Source organism: Aquila chrysaetos, chromosome 3 (genome assembly GCF_900496995.4).
Source record: "Aquila chrysaetos chrysaetos chromosome 3, bAquChr1.4, whole genome shotgun sequence".
Lineage (NCBI taxonomy): Eukaryota > Metazoa > Chordata > Aves > Accipitriformes > Accipitridae > Aquila > Aquila chrysaetos.
This window is the reverse complement of record NC_044006.1, coordinates 20,038,277-20,062,491: the sequence shown is the minus strand read 5'-3', so window position 1 is coordinate 20,062,491 and position 24,215 is coordinate 20,038,277. Positions and strand designations below refer to the sequence as shown.

General features: G+C 39.2%; 1 protein-coding gene across 3 annotated transcripts in view; it reads left to right on the top strand.

Moving 5' to 3' along the window:
- The window catches only part of ELMO1 (engulfment and cell motility 1), a 323,193-nt gene that overhangs the window by 114,043 nt on the left and 184,935 nt on the right, over positions 1–24,215 (top strand). For all 3 annotated transcript variants that reach the window (XM_030008954.2, XM_030008955.2, XM_030008956.2), the window contains 5 exons: positions 3,281–3,432; positions 4,313–4,391; positions 8,403–8,453; positions 10,067–10,189; positions 11,564–11,695. In XM_030008954.2, coding sequence (XP_029864814.1) covers positions 3,281–3,432; positions 4,313–4,391; positions 8,403–8,453; positions 10,067–10,189; positions 11,564–11,695 — 537 coding nt within the window. The remainder of the gene's footprint in view (positions 1–3,280; positions 3,433–4,312; positions 4,392–8,402; positions 8,454–10,066; positions 10,190–11,563; positions 11,696–24,215) is intronic.

Genomic DNA, 24,215 nt, shown 5'->3' with positions numbered 1-24,215 from the left:
CATAACTCTGTGATGCAGAGTCTTAACCGTGATGAATTATTTACTCTGCCTTCTAAAATGTACTGTGCAGGAAAAGGGGGTGGCAGCAGGGAAAGTATCTCTGTGTCTCACAATTGTCAGTTGTTTTTTCTGTAGTCAAGTGCAACTCTAGTTCCTTACTTGCAAACGAGATGCACACTTTAAAATTTTACTATGCCTTAGGACTTATCAGAGAACAAAACTTTTGTCAGATCTTTCTGTACATTTCTGACATCAAAATGGTCCAGGCAAATAACTAATGAACATGCCACTGCTCAGAAAATCATGTTTCCTTCACTGTTCTTTCCCTGTGTGGTTTTTGTTGGTGGCACAGTTTGTTAACTTATTTATCTATCTATTTATTTATTTAATATTTATTTTTAACTTTTGAATTCTCTTCTGTGCTTTAAGTGATGCTGAAATGGGAAGAGAACTCAGATGATTAGTTTGCTATAGGTTTCTTATCTACCCTCACTTTACATGTTTAGCTCCTGTTTCAGCAGAGCACTGGGGCTGGACTTGTAAAGGCATTCTGATTCCTAATTTCCCTTGAAATCGATTGGAAGCTCAGCACCCAGCCAATTCTTTTGTATGTGGCTATATATGTCCCGATAGGACTATGCAGATATTAAGGTTACAGGTATTTTGCTGAACAAATAGTTTTATCCTTGATGAGACACACCCATGTGAAGGTGGTTTTCATGTGAAAGTGCAATGCAGTGAAGTTGCTTGTTTCTGGAGGAGAGGTTGTATTTCTGTGAGCTTGCATTATTTTTATCATCAGAATTTTTGATAAATGAGTGCAGGATTATTTTTGGATGTTGAAAGCCCTCCCAGCGCGTGGTGCTCAATAAGCAGAGAACAGCAAATAACACAAACTTGAACTCCTATTGATTCTTGTCTCTTTTCAAGAAGGGTCTTTTTTCCCCCACATCTAGAACTTCAACTATGGTGATGGAATTTCTTTTTGATCTAATTTTGCTCCCTCTGGAACTGGTATGCCTTATTTATCAGGGTAGATAAGCCTATTATTTCTGGCCAGACTTCATGCTTCAGCAAGGCGGTTATGAATATACATAGCTTGACATGCAAGTTACCTAGCAGATGCTTTGCATGTATGTTCAGTGTGATATGTCATAGCTTTTTAATCACAAACACACAAGCCAGCGTCATACCTTGGGTTTGTGTTTATGATTAAAAGATGGTATGGTCCAGGATCAGAAGAATAAATATGTCTAAGGCAGCCTGTCCTAGACTGAGGTTTCAAGTTATCTATACTGTGAGATTTCTTCAGGTCCCTGATATGAATATGTCCCAGTGAAGCATTTACACTGCCACTTGAAATACCATGGGAAAGAGCTGCTGCACCAAGAATAATTCATACATGTCAGGTCTTCTAAAGAAGATGGTGACAGTAGTCTGACAAGTTGGGACACAGTCTGGACATATTTTATTCTTGCTGCACAATTGATTCATGGATGCCTGATGACTGTGAGGCATCCAGAGCATATTTGGCTGATGGTGTGAGCAGTGCAGAGTTGCTCTGTGCGTACACTGTCCGTTTTGTGGGCCTTCTGGACATCTGACAGCTCTGGCTGCAGTGCATCAAAAAACAACTGGATTACCATTGAGAGGTAGGGTAGTACAGTGCTTCTGAGATGCAGCTTGTTACTCTAAACAGCACAATGTGCATCATATACTAATGCAAATATTACTTGGGCTCAAGACTTGCAGGCAGCAGATATTGAAAGTCCAGAGTAGAAAAAGGCTAACTGAGTTGCTTCTTTCCTCCTGTTCTCTATGCATGCATGGGTTGGGTCTTTTTTTTTTTCTTTTTTTTTTTTTTTCTGTAAAGTCAATGTGCATTTCCTGAATTGAGTTATATTCAGGATAGCATGTTCTTATTGTGGTAATGCAAACCAAGTAGCAGAGCAACCAGCAGTGCTGCAATAGGTTAGAAGAAGAAAAATCTGTCCTTCTTTCCTTGTAGTCTCCAACCAAAGTTGCAGAAAGGGTGTTTTGCTCTTTCAGTACTACTCAAGATGTCACAACTTCAAAACAATGTCATTGTCCACATGTCAATATTTAACTGTGAATTTTACAGGCAGCTAGGCAGCTTTTCCAAGCACAGCACATGCCTTTCTTCCTCCAAAAGGAAAACAATGCTAAGGTCTAAGTAAGCATCTAGAACCAGAAACAGTATAATCACATTAGTGGCTTGTAGCATGAGTACTGAAGAAGCACGTGGACGTGAAGTTTTCTGGAAGGAACACATCAAACTTGAGACAGGGCCACTGTAGTGTGTTACTTGGCTGTAAAGAGCAAATAACTGTGGTCACATGACACTTCTTCTGTCTGTCTGTGCTTCCTTGGGTACCTTTCAGCTTGACTCTGCCAGTATTGATGCGTTCAAGGAAAACCCAGGCAGTTCTCACTTCCTGCGTCAGCAGGAGGCAAGCTTTTTCCCAGGAAGCCAGGTCCGTGGTCTGGGCATGTGGAAGAATGCACATTGCCACATCTTACTGCACAGCTGTGTTGGTTCTGCAGATGTGAGCGTGCAGCATGTCATTGCCACACTGCAAAAAAGCAGAGGTCAGACCTGGTTTTAATTAACATGCCATTTGTTTGTGGCAGCTTGCAGTAAAAGTGAAGGTTATTAATGAATGAACACTTAGCAAGACTGGACTCTAGACAGGGTTATGGAACCAGTTGTGCTGATAAATGATCATCAACAGAAGTTTAATTTGTTACCTGGAGAGAGCTCGTTGTTGTTAACAGCAAGGGAAGGGGAAGAAGCATATTTCGCTGGAGCGTGTTTGCCAGGGAGCTAGATGTAAATTTCTCTTTTCAAACATTTGCCTTGAGCCTAGATACTTGTTTAGAGAAAGCTTGCTGCACAGATTTCTACCAGAGAGAATGAGAAATATTCTCCTTTCCAAAGTTTTCCTCACAAAAAATATAACTGTTCTAGTTCTCTAATGTTGATTTATCACGTTCGTAATGTCATGTTGAAGCACAGATTTCGGTGGTATGAATATTGACGTAAATCTATGGTGTTTTGTGCCAGCTGAAGAATCTGTGACACTGTGTCCTTTAAAGGTATCTGCTGTGCCTGGTTGTTGGCTTTCAGGTATTCACTGATGTGTGGACAAGACTACTTGTATTCTGATGCCTTTCTGTGAGCCACGTCCACAGTTGTCTGTTCTTCCCTTTCCCTGTTTTCATGACAAGATGTAAATTCTCTAAATGTTTGAATTTGTAGATAGCCAGCTATGTGAACAAATTTGCCTCGGACATCTCTATCTTGCAACGGTCGCTAGCAATCCTGGAATCGATGGTGCTCAATAGCCATGACCTGTACCAAAAGGTGGCACAGGAGATCACAATTGGGCAGCTAATCCCACATCTGCAGGGGTGAGTGTCTTCAACTGCCACCTGATATGGTGGATTTTTTTTTCCCCCCAGATGAGCACAGCATTTGGAAAAAAGAGTGGTATAAAGACTGGCAACCTCCTGTACGATTCCTGCATCCGGTATAAGTGGCTGGGTGATTTGTAACCAGCTTTCTGGAGCTGCTTGATCATTGATTTTAATATTTTTTTAAATTTTTTTTTTTTTTTTGCGCTAAGCTGCCTGTGTAGTTGGAATTGGGGAATGGAGAGAAGAGCACCCCATAGTAATAAAATGCTTAATGCCATTAACATACAGATGGGATTGTTTTGCTTGCCAGCCTCTGAGAAGTGTGTAAGACAAAAATTGGTCAACTTTTGCTGAAGGTTTATTTAAAAAGGGAGAGGCTTTTTCTTAAACAGTAATGTGCAGTGGTTAAATGGATGGAAACTGCCTCTTGTAGCATAGGGGTAGTGTATTGTGTATAGTGTATAGTTATGCTTGCCTCCCAGCTGGGACGTTTTCCACTCACCTGAAAAGCTTTTGATACCAGTGGGTTCATCCCCAGAAGCCTTTAGGGAAGATTCTTCTTCCTACCTCTAGCTGTTGGGCATCTGGCAGAAGCTGATTGTCTGGGTTCCTGCTATGATCAGTGGAGGGTCAGTGGCACTTCAAGGGTGTGTGACTGATTCCACCTTTCTTGAATGCTAAGTCTCCCTCTGAAACATTGTGTCTCTCTTAGTAATAGAGACAACCTGGTCATGACCAACTTTGATTACCTAACTTTTACATGGTTAACATTAAGAAGTCCACTTCTACTTGCAGTAATGCAACTGGAAGATCAGTTTCTACAGTCATGCATATTCATGTTCTTCTCTCATGTTTATAATTTTGTTACAAACAGGACAGACCAAGAAATCCAGACATATACTATTGCAGTAATAAATGCACTTTTCCTTAAAGCACCGGATGATAAGAGGCAGGTAAGTTGTTGGGTCTTGTATATCTACACATCTGTAGGAAAAGTGTGTCATATTCATACCTGCAGTTGTCCCAGTCACCCTTTTCCTGCAGTTAATTCAAACTGAAACTTGTTCTGTTGTTTCATACCGGTATATTATTCATTCTAATGGAGCTACCTCCATTTCACACCAATATTAGTAGGGATTAAGCATTCTTCTGTGCTTTTGTAGTTCCCTGTAACCTCATATGAACCATATTGACTGTGGCTGGCTCTACTGAACTCTTTGCCAGCACAGCTTTTAAAACTAAGCTATTTTTTGGTAAACTGTTGTGTCGTTCCCCCCCCCCCCCCCCCCCCCCCCGATTTCTTAATAAAAAATGCGTTCCTTTTGAAAATGGAAATGTCTTGCCGTGTAAGCATTTCATGACTTTTATAGGATACTATTTTAAGTTAACTTTAGTGCCAGAGATCAGAAGTCTCAAAAGAAAATATTTCAAGATTGTTAGTTGCTGTTAAATGAGGATGGAATGAGATGTGTTACGAAATAGAGAAGTTTTATATAAGTTTATGAAGTCATTAGCCTGTGTCAAAGCAGATTTAGTCATTTATTTATTTAACATTTCTGTCACCAGGAACAGTGATGATGATTCTTGTGGTGACATACTGCTAGTGTCCAGAAAAATTTCATTGAGAGCTGCTGATCAGTTCTGACAAGGACTTCCCTTAGATATATTTACATTTTTAAATGCCGGAGATTGTTTAAGCAAACATCAAAGCCCTAATGGGTAACTTTTCTTTTTTGCTTCGAAAATATTTTTAAAATTGCAAACGGGAAATTAAAACCATGGTTTAATTTAAAAAAAGAAAAAAAAAAAAAAGCCTTTTTCTCCCATTCCTTTTTTCCTTCTTATTCCAATAGTCTTCAGTTATTAAGGGAAGAAGGCACCCAATGAACAAAAATTGGAATAAAAACTTTATTTCAATTTTGGCATGGATCTATGATAGGTCCTTGTAAGAAAACCAAAGATTTTGCTTTTTACATTTGTAAATAGTTGCTACTGCTTATGTTTCTGTGAAAAGTATGCTTTAGTCATATTTGAAGTTGAGAGACAGTGTCAGATGTCGATAAGACTTTAATATTAATCAGTGGGCATGTGTTTCTGAAGATGACAATACCACAGGGTATTCCCAGCAAGTAAAACTGTATTTCACCAACAGTGTATAACCATCTAGTGAGGCTGGCAGTAAACTGTGCAGACTTCACCTGCAGTACCTGCTGCTGTGACACAAAATTGTTAGTCATGGAGTTTATGATCATCAAAATATAATGATCTGATTTGGCTTGAAGGCTAATAGCTCCGACACTTGCAGAAAATTTCCTTCAGCCTTTAATAACCTATAATAAGTAGTCAGAATCTGTTAAGTTTCTCTTTATATCTATCTTGTGGTTAATTACTAAACCATACATTGAAGAAGGTAGGTGTCCATTAGCTTCAAGATAGGGATAGCTTCAGTAACGTTTACTGAATTCTGTCTTTCTAAGACAATGAACTGAGGTGATGGAGTCTTATGTAATTATCTGACGGTGGGTACTCAAAAGTTAAGGTTCAGCACGCACCACTTATATGGTTAGGAGTGAGAAACTGCACCAAACCCTGTATGACTCTAGTAGCTTTGGCAACCTCTCTGCTACTGTCTTATGGGGACTGGCATGATGTGGATGACTGCACTGCAGTTAAGAAAACAATTTAAATTGGTGCTGGTACCTGAATTCCTTCCCCTCCTGTTTTGGTGTGTTTTTTCTCCCCCCCCCCCCCCCCCCCATTTCTGTAATGCAAAAAGCCAAGAGGTTCAAGGTTTTTCTTTTTTAATGAGGACTCTGTGGTTGCTTTGCTTCCTCTGCCACTGTCAAGGACCAAATGATCTAAAGAAACCTAGGTTATTTAAAAAAAAAAAAAAAAAAGTCTTTATCAGAAAAGAGCTGAGAGTTTGAGCATTGAAATGATACTGTGAATGTTTGAAACACTTTTTTTGGCAATTGTCTGCATTTTTGCAGAGACATGTTGCTGTGGGAAATGAGATGGCAAATTTTGTCAAATAATTTTTGTTCTCATCTGTTACTACAATACTTATTTTAGAAGAGGCAGCCCATCAGCTGCTAATAGCCATATAGCCTTCTTGGAGGCAAAGTTGATTTTGATGCAGTGATTGGTTTTGTGAATGCTTGTTGCTCCTATCAGTTTTTGGTCCAGTGACAAAAAGCAATATCCAAATAACGGATTTTAAAATTATAGGTATAAGAAAGAAGTGACAATTTGGTAATCCTCTCCAAAAAGTAAAATATAATAATACCCATTTTTTAGCCTTCAATGCAGAAAAGACTACCTTATGTTCTTTACCTGTCCATCTTTTGCCAGTGAATATACTTTGATAAAACCAGCCAGTCTGTTCCCTGTAACATGAAGTATATCATGTGCCTGGCACTCCCCCTGCAGCTCAGTTGTGCATTTCCAAAAGAGAAGGAAGCATCTGTATCATTTATTCCTTTGCTGTTATGTGCAATTGAAACCTGCTCAGCCAGAAAAGGCTTCAAAACTAAAGCTGAGTTGCTTTTGTCTTTGGTCCCTTCTTCCTTCCTTATCATTCCCATGTTCTGTTGCAGCACCTTTTATCTCATATAAAGAAAACAGCCAACATCCATGACTGCCTTTTTTCTCGCAATTAAAATTATTTTCTTTTTGTGAGCAAGTTCTCACCCTAACACTTTATTTACATGGTTTCTGCAGCCATGTTTCAGCAATGCAGTTCTTTGTATGTTTTATGTAATAGTTTCAGTTTTCCTGTTTTCCAGTTTCTTGTTTGTTATATAAAAGTAACTGGTATGTACTCTATATTTCTCTTCAACTCTCACAAAGATCAGCAGGAATTTTTAAAAATTTATTTCTTCTGAATGTGAACAATATTTTTGATATGGTGCCAGTGGCACAAGATCACAGTGCATCCTAAGAATGTCCTTAACCATGTGTCAGCATTGATGTGATTTGTTGTGCTGTATTATGTAAGGCTGTGATACATGAGCTCTATTTCCAATCAATGATCTACTAAATGCAAACATTACCCCTTTGTGTACATATAAACAGTGTCTAAATAGCAGTGTGCAATATGTTATCCAAATCCTTAAATAGTACATTTTGAAAATAAGAATTTAAAAATAATTACATGATGATAATTGCTATAAGTTGTATGCATTCCATATGCTAGCATACATCCACGTGAAAATGGGGTATGCACTTGTAGGTATGGTTAAGATTAGGCTCTCATGCTTGCTGAGTATAAAATATTCCCTCCTATGCATTGTGGGACAGTTTGCAGCATGGACAGCTGGGATCAGCTGCTTAAGAATGACAGTAAAACCATATTCTTCTTGATAGTGACTCAGGTCTAGAAAGAGAAGTTCATTTAAGACAAAATAGTGGACCAATGTCAACATTGTTACCAAAATACAGGGGAGAAGTATTATTTATTATGATGAAACAGTACTGAGTTGTAGGCTGATTTATTGAGTGAAAGTTAGAGCACTTGACTTAAGCAGCCAAAATATTAATGTAAATAAGCATGTTGTTTGACGTCTTGTTTTAAAGGCCTCGCTGGCTTCCATTCCATGCTTCCTTCTGTGTTGTGTGTGGCAGGCAGGGGGAAGGTTGTGCTTGAGCAAGTGTGTGTAAATACTCTAACCCACAGAGGTCTCTTCTGAGGTCTTTCATTGCTGGTTTTGGATCACCAAAGTCCTCAGCTTGTGACAGACTTTTCCCTTTCTTTGCCCCTTTTCTCATAGTAGAGTAATCTAAGTTTGTGACCCCCAAAATAATGCATAGAATTGTATAGCTGATATGCTGTTTCATTTAATTTATAAGTAACACTGCAGAAACTTAAGACTAAAACCTTTTAAGTCAGTCTTCTAGGTATGGCACTAAAATACCTAGCTTCTGGCTAATTTTTTTTTTTTTTTTTTTTTTTTAAACTAAATCAGGAAATGGCAAACATTTTGGCACAAAAACAGCTTCGCTCCATCATCTTAACTGTAAGTATATAGTTTTTCAAAGTTATTTTTCACTAGCAGAGAGAAAAGGTGACTCCAGTTTTGTGCTCAGAGGTTTTATCTTAATATATTTTAATTGCACTTGATGTTTTGAAGCCTGTAATATACAAGATAAAGGTTTGGTTGTTGAATCGATTCAAAACTGATTATCAGACAGGGTATTTTCCTAGTCAAATAAATTGTGGTTTCTTCATGAAGATATAATACTGAATAAAAGAATAATACCTCAAGCATTTTCTTCCCATGGAGAATGTGAACTTTATTGTGCAGTTGAAGGGTTGTCAGAGGAATTTGTAGCAAGTCCTCTCTTATAAGGTTTGGAGCTGATGACAGCTGGGCAAGCAGCACAGAGCTTTACATCTTGCAAAACAAACCTCTGTGTTTTTTGGTTCTGCAGATTATTCTGTGTTGATATAAAGTTGCACACAATTTTTCACCACTTGCACAAAAGAAGCATGAAATGTAGCTCAGAGTGAAGTTAATGAGTGTAATATAAAAGACTTACATCTGCTATCATGGAAAATCAGAGGGATTTTGCCTTTGACCTTAGAGTAGATTACATCTTCAAGGGAACGAGGGAAGGTGCTCTTTCTCTGTTATGAGATACTAGGCAGTGTAAAACAAACCAAACAACAACCAAACAACCCCTCACTGTTTCTCATTCATTATCATAATTTCAATTATGCATACAAAAAAAGAGAATTTGTTTCAGAAGGCATATTTTTACACTGCTTGTGCGCATAAGAAATTTGGTATAAGCATATGGATAATATTCTTACATGTTCATTTACTGTCGTAAAATGCTCCAGTGCCTTTTGGCAGACAAATTCTTTTAGTCTCTGGAACTGTATAATACCCGTTGCTGTATCCATCTCCTACTTGATGATGCTTTCCTTACGTATGCTCTGCTGTGTTTAGTGAGCTGGTTCTCTTTCCCGTATAGAACCACTTGGTGTTTTTTGGCACACCGGGGATTTTTGAATTATCCATCAGTTTGGTATCTGCTTTCTGAATGGGATAATTCTGCATGTATGGGGCATTGTATACTAATGTATTTCTAAGCAGTCTTCCTCATACAGAACAGAGTTGTCTGGTAGAGGTAGGATTGTGGTGTGATGTTGACTGCTGCAGCAGTAGCCCTGTTATATCACTGCATTCGCTGGTTGTGTTTGCTGCCTGAATACTTTTCTGCTCAGGCAGCTACTCTCGTAAATATTTTCTTAATATACTCGCTTTTTTTTTTTTTTATACAGAGCTCTAATGCTCTTGGTAAGGAGTTAATAAGTGACTTCTCACTACTGATTTTTTTTTTTTTTTTTTTTTTTAAAGCCACTTCTCAAACATATGCACAGGCTCTATCTAGTGGCTAGAAGGGGGAAGCTTTGGTGCATTGTTATTGTAAAGTCCTGTCCCTTAAAGTTACTTACATAGTACCTAAATCAGCAGCATTAGTCCTGGTTTGATTTTCTTTTTTTCTGGAGTATACATACACTATTGCATAGCAAACACATACTTACAGAAATGGAAACACCTGATTGCACCTAATGTAATTTTCTGATAAGATGGTATTCACCGGAGTCTCTCTTTCTTTGCAGCATGTTATCAGGGCACAGAGGGCCATCAATAATGAAATGGCACACCAGCTTTATGTTCTGCAAGTACTTACCTTTAACCTTCTGGAAGACAGAATGATGACAAAAATGGATCCACAGGATCAGGTAAGCATCTGGCATGATCTGGTCGGAACAGGAAGAGAACAACTGCTCGTTGCTGTGCCTGAAGGTCTTTATGGAGGAAAAGACACCGCTAGGAATGCTTACACAAGCTGTTTGTTCATTCATTCATTCTATCTGTCGCTGTGAAGCTGGGTTATGTCTTCTGGTTGTTAGATGATGTACTGGCTATTGCTGTCCTTGTGCACAAGTACAACAAAATGGCCCAGCCTTTCTCCTTAGCATGTAGTTTCATGAACTGAATTTGGCGTCATCCTGAGTAAAACTCCGTGCAGCAGTCCAGCATTTGTTTCTTTTGGGTAGTTCGCAGAAGCAACAGAGATGCATGGTCCTTCCTAAAAGTACTTCTGTAGAGCTAAAAAGAATGTTTCAATGAAAACTATCTAGCATGCTAGAGTTGAAGTTAATTTGTGTTACAATAAAACACATTTTTGTTACTGGGAACCTATATAGTAGTTAATTTGTTTATTGCTTTCTGTGGCCAAACACCAGCTTTAATACTGTTCATTGTGCAAAAAGAGATACTTATTCCCCTAAGAGATTCAAGTTTAAATATAGAGTCAATAAGCCACAGAGAAGATGTGTTTTGTTTCTTTATTTTTTGTGGCCTTCTTTTAGGCCCTGTACAAGGAGGAACCTGATTTCATTTTTAAGAAGGAGTTGTATTAAGACTTGCTGATAATTTGGAGAAGAGGAGGTGGGAGAGCAAGGTGGTCGTAAACATAAGTAACATCACACTGTAGGATTTTACCCTTCCTGTTTCTTAAGTTTGAGGCAGGAAAGTTTGACTCACGGGAATGTACATGCAGTTAACTAGTGTATATCTCCATAAAGAGTGACTGACACAATGTTAGTATTGATGATAAGGTGGTTATCCCTGCCTTGAGACGTTTTTAGCGATGTGTAACTGCAGTAATTCCTCTCTCGCCCATTACTGTGCTAGCAAAAATGGACAGTTACCAAAAGGAATGCGGAGTGCTGAGCCATTTTGATTTCAGCCAGCAAAGTGCTTAAGTATCAGCTTAATTTGAAATGTGTGTGATCTTTTGGCTTCTGTGGTTTCATGCCTGTGATTAAAATTACGTGTGTAGTTAGTGGCCTTGCTAACATGGGTCCAGCTTCTGGAAGTCAGCACTTAGGCATCTGCATGTGAACTCCACAAATGTGAGGACTTTGGAAAATGGGGACCACAAAGTTGTTCTTGCTGACTGTCTCTCCGAGTATGAAGTAGGGAATTTAGATAAAGAAAGGCTGGGCAGTGGAGGGAATACAGTGATTTGAAACAGCTTTTGTGGTATTGGTTATTAAAGTGAGAGGTAAGTTATTTTAACCAATTTTTTTAACCTTGTTTTTACATAGGCTCAACGAGATATCATATTTGAACTCCGAAGAATTGCATTTGATGCAGAATCTGAACCTAACAACAGTAGTGGCAGTATTGAGAAACGCAAATCTATGTATACTCGAGACTATAAAAAGCTTGGATTTATTGTGAGTATTTTTGTGTGGTGGCACACTGAAAGTGGGTGAGTGCATCTGTTGTAGTACATCTTATAATCAGTCACTTCTCTTACTTGGTCTTCTAGCTATTTCCTACAAGGGAATAGCTTGCTTTTTTTTTTTGTATTGCAAATCCTGTTAACCCGAAGTGACTGCTTTAGCAGAAATTGGGGTTAGTTGGAAGAAATAACTACCTGAGGTTGAAGCACATAGTTTTGCATGAAATGCCATAATTAAAATCTAACTTTTAATGATATTTTGGATGAACAGGCATTGTCTAATGGATCTGTGGCAGATCTGTAAAGTCATTGTGCTCTGTTAGTAATAATGTGGACTGATGAGCACAATAAATCCAAGGTAGGACTCTATGGTATTTACTTGTAGGGCCTTGTGCTTTGGTTGCTTGAAGTCCTTTCATCCAATTGGAGTTCTGGTCCTGCCTGAAACTGTTGGGGAACAGAGCACGATCTTGCTAAACTGTTGCATACATTTATATTAATGATTAATGTATATTTTTCTCCCTCTGGAAACAGAGCATGCACAAATACACTGCAGTCAGTATCTTGATTTATTGTTTACTCTAGGTTAGTATGCAGTTTTCTTCCTCCTTAGGTAAAATTGTATGCTTCATGTCTTTTGTGATTCATTACTTTGCTGTTGGCCTGGCAAATATACACTGAATATAGTACAGTAGCCACAGTTACAGACAGAGGGGTTTTAAATGCTCTTCATGCAAGCTGAAGCTTGCTGTCCAGTTTGAGCTCTCTGCTCAGCTCTGTGGTGTAGGGCTCACCATTACCCAGTTCCCTTGTGGTTTTGGGAGGAGGCTTTCTGGGCTCTGATAGTTGTTTTCATTACTGATGAGTGAGGAGAAATTACTGCTGTATCAGTGCTGTTGTATTTGTAAGGAGTCGTAAGTAAATAGATGGGAAGGGAGGAACTTTGCATTTTGGGATTGTAAGTAAAACTAATGCTTTGAAGAAGCTTTTGAAGCTTGATGGGTTTTTTTTGTTGTCTGTGAATCTGTTCTCAGTTCCTGTGCGATAGGAGACCATTGCTATACCAGCTTATGAGATTGGTAACTCCTATGGTGAGACAAGCAGAGGACTTTGTGCCCTCAAGGCCAAAACTAAAAGAAAACGCAGGCCCTGGCTTAGAGACAAATGGGCTGGATATAGAGCCTCCAGCTTGTGGTGAATGGGAACAGAGATGGGGGTCACTGTCATGGGAGGAGGAAAAGTAAGGAGGAAAAGTAATATAGGGATTGTGGCATATGGAGGAATCGAGGAGATCAAATTTAAAACAATCAGTCTCTAATGGAGGCTGATCACTCTTGGATATCTGCTGCTTACTCTAGTTTTATGAGGTGTTGAAGACACTCAGCTCCCACAGCCATCACTGGCACCGAAGTATCTAGCACCTCTGAAAATCTGATCTCGCTTTCTTAAAGCTGGAGCTGGAAAACCCTAAGTGTGTAATGGAGCATTCAATAGAAGCTGAACTGGGACTAGCACACAGATCTGAATTCCAGTCCTATTTTTCTGCTGCTTAACAAGGACTAATGATCATTAGTTGTGCAGGCTGGCACTAGTTCTTCCAATGCTTTTGTTTGTCCCACAGGATATATTTTGATTCTGCAGAGCTGAAATTGTTAACAGCAGCATGTTTTAGCTGATAGGGTTGTGAGGAAAACACTTGGTGTGAATCAAAATGTGTTACTGTCTTGTCTGAGTTTGCAGGAACTCTCTTGCTGTGCCTGTGTAGCAGGGACTTACCCATTATCTTCATTACTCTCATTTGGGCTGTTTATTGGGAAGCCTACTGAAAACACTGCAACAGTTGTCAAGGGTAACTGCAGCACTGTTTACTATTTAATTATGATAGCCTTTCACAAGGGAATGGGGAGCAAGAAGTCTAGGAAGGAAGGAGAACTGGGATCAAATTAATGAAGAAAATGTGGGGATGGCATAATAGGAGATAAGAAAAAATATGGGGAAGTGAGCTGTGAAACGAACACCGCAGGAAAAGCCCAAATGGAAGGCAGGTTGTCCTGCTATAACAGTATGATGAGGAGATGTACAAATAATAAAAATGTCGGTAGTGAACTGTGAGGAGAGTTATTCTACTCTTGTACGGAAGTTTGACTTTGAGCTAAGAGTACAGGTGATGCTGCATGTACAACTTTTCTCACAGCTGAAAAGGCATTTGACCTTCCTCACAGAGCTGGGGAAGGAAGCAGGACCTGTTGTGAAATCTGACTGGTGATTGATCTCCAGCCTCGCATGTAGGCTGTGCTCTGACCGGACTCCAGTTAGCCTGGCTGCCTGCCTTCACCCCATCTACTTCTTGTCACTCCATCATTAAAGTGTCTTCAGTCAGGTAGAGGGATGCATTAGCAGACTGATCTCTGCTCTGAATAATGGGAGGTTTCTTTTTCCCCTGTTTTGGTTGTGTGGCACAAGAAGAAACCCAGCCAAATAGGAGGCTGCCTTTGAATGCTGTCTTCATTTCACTGGTGTTGGTGGTCAGGATACTAATTGAACTTGAACTGTTTAAACATTCTTTCCAAGGGGGAGAGTAAAACCATGTCTACCCATCAAGTTGTTCCTGGACTGCTTGTTCTCTTTCTGTATGTGAAATGCAAGAATCCTGTTCATTTTTTGCAGCCGCATCAAAAAGCTTTGCCCCACTACAAATGTAATGTCAACAAGAGACAAAGTCCAGACGTGGTTTCAGATGTTTACAATATCATTTGTAAAACTACATAGTTAGAAACCTACATCTAGTTAAAGAAACCACAAGACCTCTCCAGATGGTTGTGATGACCTGTGTGAAGTTTATTATGGGCAAAGAGATTTTCAGATGAGACAGTCTTGAGGAGATTTATTAAAATGCTGATGAATACAACAAAAGATGACCCAGTTAGGAGATGTAAGATACGTTCCACCCTATTGAATTATTTTGTGAGTCAATTGCAAATTAAATAGCCTGAATTCCTTCCTTCCCCAACTTTTAAAATCTCTTTTGGCAGAGGAATCCCAACCAATGTTTATCCCTGACAATTCTTGTAGTAGAAGTAGAGTCTTTTAAACTTTCAAATAGTAATGTAGTTCAGTGTTAGAGATATTTAAAAGATAAAGCCACATATATTGGTAATGATAAAATCCATCCTAAAATTCCTGATCTGTTCAAATGTTTTAGTTTTGTAAAGCTCATTGTATGTGAAACTTCTAAAGTTTTCTTGCATTTGAGTAAACTTAATTTCCATAACTGAGGCAGGCAATAGAATACAACTCAAGAAAGTGATATCCTGTACATTTTCATCATAATTCTTTAAACGTCACTAATTGTCATTGAGAAGTTGTAGTGAATGTGTGTGTGTTTAGAGGCAGATCTGACCAAATTCTAAGAAACTTAAATAGGTTAAAAAAATGGAAAACCAAATAAATCTCATCCTAGGACAGTTTTTCTTAAGTTTGCAGTTTGTAGAGCTTCTGGGGTTTTTTGTTTGACTTCTCTTCAGTAAAATAGAAGTAGTTTGTATGAGTGCAAAAAGTCAACCTGGAAAGTGATTTTGTAATTCTGCCATGCCATGCTGGAATTTATTAGTGTAGCAAAATAAAACATGGGTTAGTACAGGAGATACGAAGTCAGTGAGGAACTGTCTGATAAAAGGTGACAAAAGGGAAATTAAGTATGGTGGGATGTTCTTCAAAAGTCAGGTGTGGGCTTGACTTTCAAAATATTAGTGGTGGTGACATAAAAGAGTGAACGTATGCTGATGAAATCTTCTGGTGAAACAAATTTGGGAGGATCTATGAAAGAATCACCATGTCATTCACAAATTAGATAACCTTTTGGATTAGAGAAATAGAAATGTAATTTTATTCAGTGATACAAAGTGCAATGGTGTTCATTTAGGACCACTGGCAAGAATGTCTTCTGTAGGCAAATATCTAATCTATGGGAAAAGATAAGAGAGATTGTGCAATGTAGACACAAAGAAAGTCAAATGTTAAGGTAAGCTATATCTGGAAACATATATTCAGAGCGGCTAAACTGTTAAGGCCATTTTCTGCATTTCTGAGACATCATCTAGAACACTGTATAATTTTAGTTACCTATGCAGTGACTTGTGGACTAACTGAATGCAGGATGAGTGCAGAGGGTGAGTCTTGTGCAGTGATGAGGGAGATGTCTTACAAGAGTTGACTTAAAAAGCTTGGCTTGTTTAGCCAACCAGGCTGAAGGCTGTGGAAATATCAAGTGTACAAATGGTGAGAGGGAGGAAGCCATATGTAAGCTAAAAAGCAGTGATGGCAATCAAGTTATGGAAAAGATTTTTAATTGAAACAATGGGGACAAAATTTGTTACTAGTTTAAAGATGGAGCTTGATCTTTTATGAAAAGGCTTATATACTATGTTTGACAATGGTGGATAGAGGAAGAAAAACACATGAGGACTATGTGGAAAAAAACCAAAATCAAGGTTGCTTAGAGAAGTCTGAAAGGAGGCATGAATAATTAGATGGATAATGACTTAAATGGCAGCATAGCTGATTTGTTAGACATTGCAAAAACTTTCTAATGTGAGGAGAAGCAATACCAGAATATATAGTTTGGAGGAAGTGTCTTCTAGAGATCTCTGGAAAGAAACTTCAAAAATAGTTGAGAGTAACTAAAGCATGCCTTAAGCTCCTCAGATCTACATTCTGCCTCTGAGACTTCTTCCAGACTTGTTTTTTTCTCTTCCTCATGTCCCAGATGAGCAGCTACTTTGTTTTATCTTTTGATCTTATTCTTCAAAAATCCCTTGGTTCACAGCACAATATCCAAGTAGCGCTCTGAAGATAAAAACCATTCAGTTTTCTCATGGGTGGTTCTGTGGTGCTTCTCACTGTCTCTTTGAATAGTTCATTAGCTGAAGCCTAGGGATAGTGCTGACCATTTAGAGATGAAGTGAAGGTTTTCCCCCTTGAATTTTCTGGCGAAGGAAAGATGCTCAGGACTTTATTTTTCAGAATACTTTCTGCTTTCCTCAGTGCATGGCTTCTGTTACACATGCGCAAGTGTTACTGTCTGCAGAGCTGAGTGTATCAAATCAGGCATTTGGAAAATGAAGAACGTACAGTTAGTAACTGTCCTGTACCTTCCCTGTCTTGTGGTCAGTCTTAAAGTCTCCTTGTCTCTAGACACAGCTTTCTCACCAAGCGAAATCTGTGGCGGACTTAACTGAGAGGTTTGGCCTGAAGTTTCCACCAGCAAATGGGAAGTACTTGTTCAGGACCTTACCTTTGCAAGCATAAGTCATCTATGTGTCAGAGTGACTGTAGTGAGTCAGGGTTTTTTTTTCCCCCAGAGCAGGTGAAACTTAGTCATTCGCTATAGGGAATGGAGAGTCCTTAGGTTGCCATGGCCAAGAATAACTTAAGACAAAGTCAGCAGCTGCCTGGATAACTATGCAGCATGATTTATTTCCCTTGGATCCATTTTTTCTTCTTCCTGTATGTTTATTCCTGCAGCCATCTCACGTAGAAACACTTCTCAGGCTATATTCTGTATGACTTCTATCTCTTCGACATATTAGAATGATTGTGCGCACTAACCTTCGTGTCATGATACATTCCCCAGAGGAAGTACCTTCTCTGCACTGAAAGAAGGAGGTTATCAGGAAAATAATTTGTAATCATGTAATTAATATTTTGTAATGATTACCTGCAAGAGGGGCAAACTCAGATGACTGCAGCAAGTGCTGACATACTCCAGCCTTTAATTGCTGTCCTCTGCAACCTATCTAGTAGAGCTCTGGTGTGTCTAATTTTCTCATGCTCACTTGGAAGCTGCTTGTCCCCCAACTTTGTTTTCATGTCATGCCCCACCAGTGTCTCCACCCCAGCCCCAGGATTTGGGAATGGAGGATTAAAGTTAAGCTTTGGAAGAGGGTGGGGGGAGGGTGTTGTTTTCATGTTTGTTCTTCAGTACCCAAATTATGTTAACTGGCAATGAATTAAATTGACTTTCCCTGAGTCAAGTCTGTTTTGCCCATGATGGTGACTGGTAACAGCCTCTTGTCCTTATCTCGACCCACAAGCTTTTTCATCCTTTTTCTCCCCTTGCTCTGTTGAGGAGGGGAGTGGGTGAGCAGCTGGGTGGGTGTGTGGCTGCTGGCCAGCATTAACACACCACACCTTCTTTCTGTGTTTTGCTAAGTCTCTCTTTAGGCTGCTTCTGGGCTCACTCCCTGAGCCATGGTAGCTCAGAGGCTCCCTCTTTTCTGTATTCTATTGCAGTCTCCTTCCCATGCTATCTCACTTTCCTTTTTGACTCCTTATCTCCTCTGGCCTTTCACCATTTCTTTCCCTAGTCTTCGGTTTTGATTTCCCACTTCCCTCAGGCTCATTGTTCCATTTTGATCTCAGGTTGTATCTGTTTCCTTCCAGCATGTCTGATTCCTGATCCCCATTACCTCATTCATTCAATCTCCCTGAATTTTCTCTTTTTCCACCCCCACTCCTTCCTCGTGATGTGGTTCTGCTCTGGGTTTTCCCTTGCCTCCCTCTTTCCACCTCCTCCTCCCGCCCAGTTTGTTCCTCCATCAGTATAAAGCCTGATCAGTCAGCTGGCTCTCATTTCCAGCCTTTGCACTGAAGGTTGACAGGACTTTCTAAAAACAGACCCAAACTGCATTTTTCCTGTGTTTTGTTTTCAGAAATGGATGGACTGGGTTTAGCTGCATATTCCAAAGATTAATATTTGCCTCAGCATGGAAAATTTCGGTTGCCATGATAAGTGCTGTCCAAGCTGTTAACTGAGAACAGGATCTAGTAATGGGAAGCATTGGGCAACTGTAATAATAGTCAGCACTATGAGCCCCACCTCTAACTGACTTGTAGACAAAATGCTTTCCTTTTCATTTTTTTAACATAAAGTGGGGGGTTCTGACTTGAATAGCTCAACCATAGCTTGATTAAATTTTTTTCTAAAGATACAGTGTTACTTTTTGCTTATTATTATTTTGGGCTGTGAAATACTTACATCCTAGTTTTGAAGAATTTAAGTTAAACTGATTTATTGTAACCTTATATTAATGACAAATTATGACCGCAGATTTGAGGCATGGGTTTAGTGGGGATGGTGTGTGTGTGTGTGTGTGTGTGTGTGTATTAAAAGAAAGTTCAGATTTCTATTGATAGAATGGCAGTAGATTAATTAGATTGCTGTGTGATAATCATTCATCCTGTATTACTGACTCTGATAGAAAGAAGTAAAGAGTCAGAGTGAAATCACACAGTGAAAGGGCAGTGCACAATTCTAGGTAATTTGCATGGTGTGGATTAGTGGTAGTCAATTAAGCAGTAGATTGAGATGGGCTCTAGAAAGGAAAAACTGAGCAAGACTGGGGTGGGGTTTGGATGCCAGGAGTGTTAATAGTCCTTCAATTCTCTGGAGTTACTAATGTCAGCTAGATCTCTGAAGTCCCTTTGTTCCAGCTGGTCATCTGGATTAATGGTAGCAGTCTGCCTGGCTAGGGAGAATAAAACTTTCCTAGGAGGGATGGTGAGAGGGAGATGAACAGAAGCAGACCCCATGTGATGCATTTACTTAGCTATTCTTGTTGAAGACCTTTGGATGGTCATCCTTTTTCTTCCTAAAAAAGGAAAGCCTGAGTGTTTGAAATCTTACAGCCTTATGAATTGTAGGACTGGGAAAGGCCTGAATAGGAAGCTGAAGTTTTGTGATTTGGTGACTAAAATCTGGAACTGGTGTAAAATGCTGAAAAACTCATCATAAAGTTTTTGAATGGTCATTTTCAGCTATTTTGCTTACAGCTCCCTGATGTTTCCTTCTGTTGGTGATACTCTGCAGTGATGGGAGGTGTTGCATTGTTTCTCCTTTGGGGAAGCTTTTCAACTATAATAAAAGTAATGCTTTCTCACATTCACATTCTCTTGTTGGCTTTGGCAGTGGCAGAGGAACATTTTTAGAATAATACTGTATGTGTGCCAATCTAGATCTGATCCTTTTTTAAATTTTAAATTGATAAGATTTAATCGTTGGCTTAATGATAGAACAGCAGAGATGACAGATTGCCTGTACTGCTGAAAACAATTTGTAGTTTTTCATCCTCCTCCACCCTCTCTACTCCCACAACCCTCTCTGTCCCTACCTACTATTTCAAAACTTGTGAAACCACTTGTTGCTGGGAAAAAAATCCCCAACAGTTTGAGAAGATTTCCTTTTGCTGAGCTATTCAGATATGCAGTGGCTGAGGCTGCTTTGCCTTGAGACAGAAGTGCCTGACCCTTAGTTTAGTTGCCATATTTCTGTATGTAACAATGGCCCACTCTAAAGTAAAATCCTTTGTCATTAATTAATGATAGCTAATAATTAAGCACCATGCAGCAGAGCAGAAGCCACGTCTAATAGCATTTCACCAGAAAGAGATTCTTCTCGCCTCTCATTGTAGTACACAATTCATAGATTTGAGTGTCCTTTTATTTAACAGAATTAAATTCGCAGATGGTATGACCAGAAAAAAACCCACACTGTCTGCCCTTTGGCTCTGAAATTCCCTTAACACTGAACCAGTGGGGTAAGACAGGAACGTATATAGCATTTATTCTCTCATTTTAACCCTTAGGACCACTAGAGGTTGCTTTTCTCTGTTGTTTGCAAGCTTCACTCTCCATTCTGTCATTCAGTTTTGAAGCTGACATTTTTCAGCGGGTGTTTTAGAAACAAGCCATTACCGATTTATTCCTCAGGGTAAGTTTTGGAAGATGAAGGCTAATCATACATATTTATTTCGAGGTGTTATGAGAGAGTGTAGTTGTATAGCGACTGCTGCTTTCAGGGTTTGATCTCCTTTTAAGTAGACAATTGGAGATTCATACTACAATATTTGCTTTCGTAAACACTTATTTGGAAGTATTTGAGACAAAACAGAACTTGAGGACCAGTTTTGTCATTCCTGTTTTCAGAGTAACATTTATCTGTATAATCCTGTTGCTGTGTATAGGAATATCACAAGAACAAGATCTAGTCACTGAGAATAACAGCCCAGGACCTCAAGTAATAGTGATCTTAAACCAATGAAAACATCTAAACTGATGTAAATGTTTGAGATGCTTGTGTGTTTTATTAATATTGTGTGCACCAGAAGTGCAGCACCACCTTGTACTAGAAAAGCAGCAAAGTTGAATGTTTTTAGGAAAAGGCAGAAATAAGATAGTCATTAAAGCCTTAATTCATTCCCTTCCATCTTTGTTACATTTAATTACATGGATGTGCAGTATTTCTTCTGTCTGCCTCTGCTTTTCTCCTCCTTTACACTTTGCATTTCTGTCATGATCTTTCTCTCTTGTTCAGCCTTAGGCTGATAATTATAGTTCTCCTTCCCATCTGTCTTGGTTTCTACCCTACCACCCTTGCCCTCCTTCTTCCTCTAAGCCTCCCCACTCCCAAATGCTTGACTTTGACCGTTTCCTCTCACTATTGCTGTGTGCCCTTCTATTTAGCTACTCTTTCCACTTCATTCCTGGTTTGCTTTTTCTCTAAGCCTTGAAGATGCGGTCAGGGAATGCTCAGGACATGCAGCGTCTTCAGAAAAAACTGTGTGTGCTCCAAAGAGACTTGTTAAATTCAGTTCATTCTGAGGTTTTTATAATGTGGCCAAATGTAGCCTACGTTCCAAGGGAATTTCAAGACTGACACAAGAACAAGTCTTTTACTAAACTAGATGTTTTACCTGCATAGCATGGGTGGGCTGGAGTTTCTTGACAAAACAATTGTGTAAAAAAATGATTTAATAAGAGCAATACAGTGCTTAGTAGAACATTCCTAAAAATGATCAAATAATTTGCTAAAACTTGCTAAGGCATTTGAACCTAAAGAAGATGCTAGGCATTCTGTCCTAACACTTAAGAGTTGTAAAGTATCAGAAGCAAAAGAGTCTAAAAATGGAAAGTATCAGACAACCTGAACTGCAGGTGGCACAACCAGTTTTACTTGTAATTTAAACATCTTTCTCAGGTTTCCATTTGCTTTTGACATCTTGCTTCCCTAATGTTTCTGTGAACATTGCTACTTGATAGATCTCTGGCAGAGCAACGACAAGTAGAGGTACTGAAACCTGTACTAGAAAGGTGAACAAAATATGTGGAGTACAAGAAAAGAAAAACAGAATGGAAGAGGAAGGAAATATAAATGAACTGATGATGATACTAAAGATATAACTAAGGGTTTTACTAGTCTACACTGGCATTTGGAGGAGCTGCAATCAGAAAGCCCAGTTGTTAATTTTACAGTTAAATTTCCTGAATCTATATGGAGATAATTCAGTCTGAAAAGGGATGTTTTTATTTTATTTCTGATTAAAAAAAAAAGTCTCCATTTCACTTGTTGAAAAACAAAGGAATGTTTTAATTTTATTAGCTTAATATTTTAGATTATTTCACAGTATGCAGCTCCACATGGCAGTCTCACAGAATGTTTTCTAAGTGAATACTTGCAAAGACATACAGTAATACTGTATGTCTGTCAGGATTGTTTTTCTTTTAATATTCACCTGAAGATAGAAATCCTTGATTTACTGTATTTATATGGCTTGATGCTACTTGGGAATACAGCTGAACCTCATTTTAAAAGAAAGCTGCTAACTAATTTGTAATACTGCGCAGCAGAGGGCACTAGTGTCATACCAGATATAGGTTGTTCACAAAAGTTGTTCAACAGCTCACTTGCATGGGTGCAGAATCATTTCAGCCTTAGAAAGAGTAGAAATAACTGTTCTGGGCTGTAACTTCCCATTTCTCAGTTGAATGCCAGCAGGTATTTGATGTTCAGGATAAATGATACCGCTGCGGGCAAAAAAAGTTACTTAATTTGGCTTGCATGTTACAGTTTGTTATACAATGCACTGTAAGTAGAGTTTCTTTTCTGTCTGACACTTACTGGTGAGATATTTTTTTCCCCTCTGAAATAATAGTTTGTTCCTGCATCTGGGAGTTTTTCAGCCTTGTGTAGGCCCTGTGACAGGGATGCTTTCTTGCAATCTGGATTTTTTAGTTTTTTTTTTTTCCCCAACAGTCTCTGCAAATCTGTAAAAGGTGAGATTTTGTAAATGTAGTTAAAGATCTAATCAGTAAAACTTATGTTTGGTTGCCAGCTCAGGCCATGTTCTGCAAATGCGAGCAGCAAAGCATCAATCTCTTTCCAAACCTGAGAGGCAGAAATACAGAAATCATCGAGGTGCCACGCAAGCTTACTCTCACAGCCATCCTGTGCTTGGTGCTGTTAGGTGCCCATAGGTGTGTGACCTACTGCATTTTCTCCCATAAGCATAGTTTCATAGTTTTAAGTTATTGTTTGCCATAAACAAAACATTCCGCGGTTTCACGTCATGCTATGTATTTGGTGCTAGGTTGTGGAAACGTGGGACTGTGTTGGAAATAGGATTGCTGCGCATAGAGTGAAGCACTGCACGCTGAGGTTTGCAACTTAGCAGAATTCATGCTGAAACTCCACTCTCCACAATGACATCTAGATTTGCTGAGACATTCAAGGCAATGTGTGGCAGATATCTCCTCTGGTATAGCTTAGAGGAGGGTAGCCCCCAGGATTAGCGTTTGATCTGCATATCTCTTCCGTTGGGCCCCTGAACCACTTTGAGCAGTGTGAGGAAGCGCGGGTAGATAGATGCCTGCTGAGCACAAGCAGGGGAACAGCTTGGTTTCCTTTTGTGTGAGTGGGGCAGAGCTGGTGGGGATGGCTTTGCGGTACTACTGCCCCCCAAGGGAGAGAGGTGATCTCTGGCCACAGGGACAGATGCTTTCAGGTGACTCCATAGCTTCTCAGCCAAGTGTGATTGCAGTCTGGAATAAATACTGAAGAATGACAAAAAAGGAGATGGGTGATGAAAACTGTGAATTGATCAGTAAATCTGAATGAAGATAATGCCTTTTTTTTTTTTTTTTTTTTCATCATCAGACTGTTGTCTGCTGATCCTGAGTGCTGACAGAGGGATGCAAAAGAATTACTGCTGTTTGGAGGCATAAGGTTTTAAATGGCTGGGAGAAAACCTGAGAAAGTTTATTTTACTAACAAAAATGGATCAGTTGTAACCAGGAAACCCTGAGGTTATAACACGCACAATGGATGATATCTGTGATATTAGAGGAGCTACTAAGTTTATATAAACTTGGTACTTTGATCTGAGCCAATAATTGCGCAGAAGGAGGCACCTGGGTCAGATGCATCGTTACAGTGGCCAACAACTGGGGCCAGCAAATCCATACGTTAAAGCTGCTGTTCTTGTTTACCACGCAGCTGCATGTGACTTACCAGGATTGTTTGTCAGGAGCTATGGGCATCCAACAATTTGCACATTGTTGGAATGAATAAACCAGCCTTTTACTGTATACTACTAAATTCCTCTTAGTTTTAGTCCTTCCAGAGGAGAACAGATTTAAAAGAAAGAAAGAAAGAAAAAAAAAAATTAAAAAACCTCCCA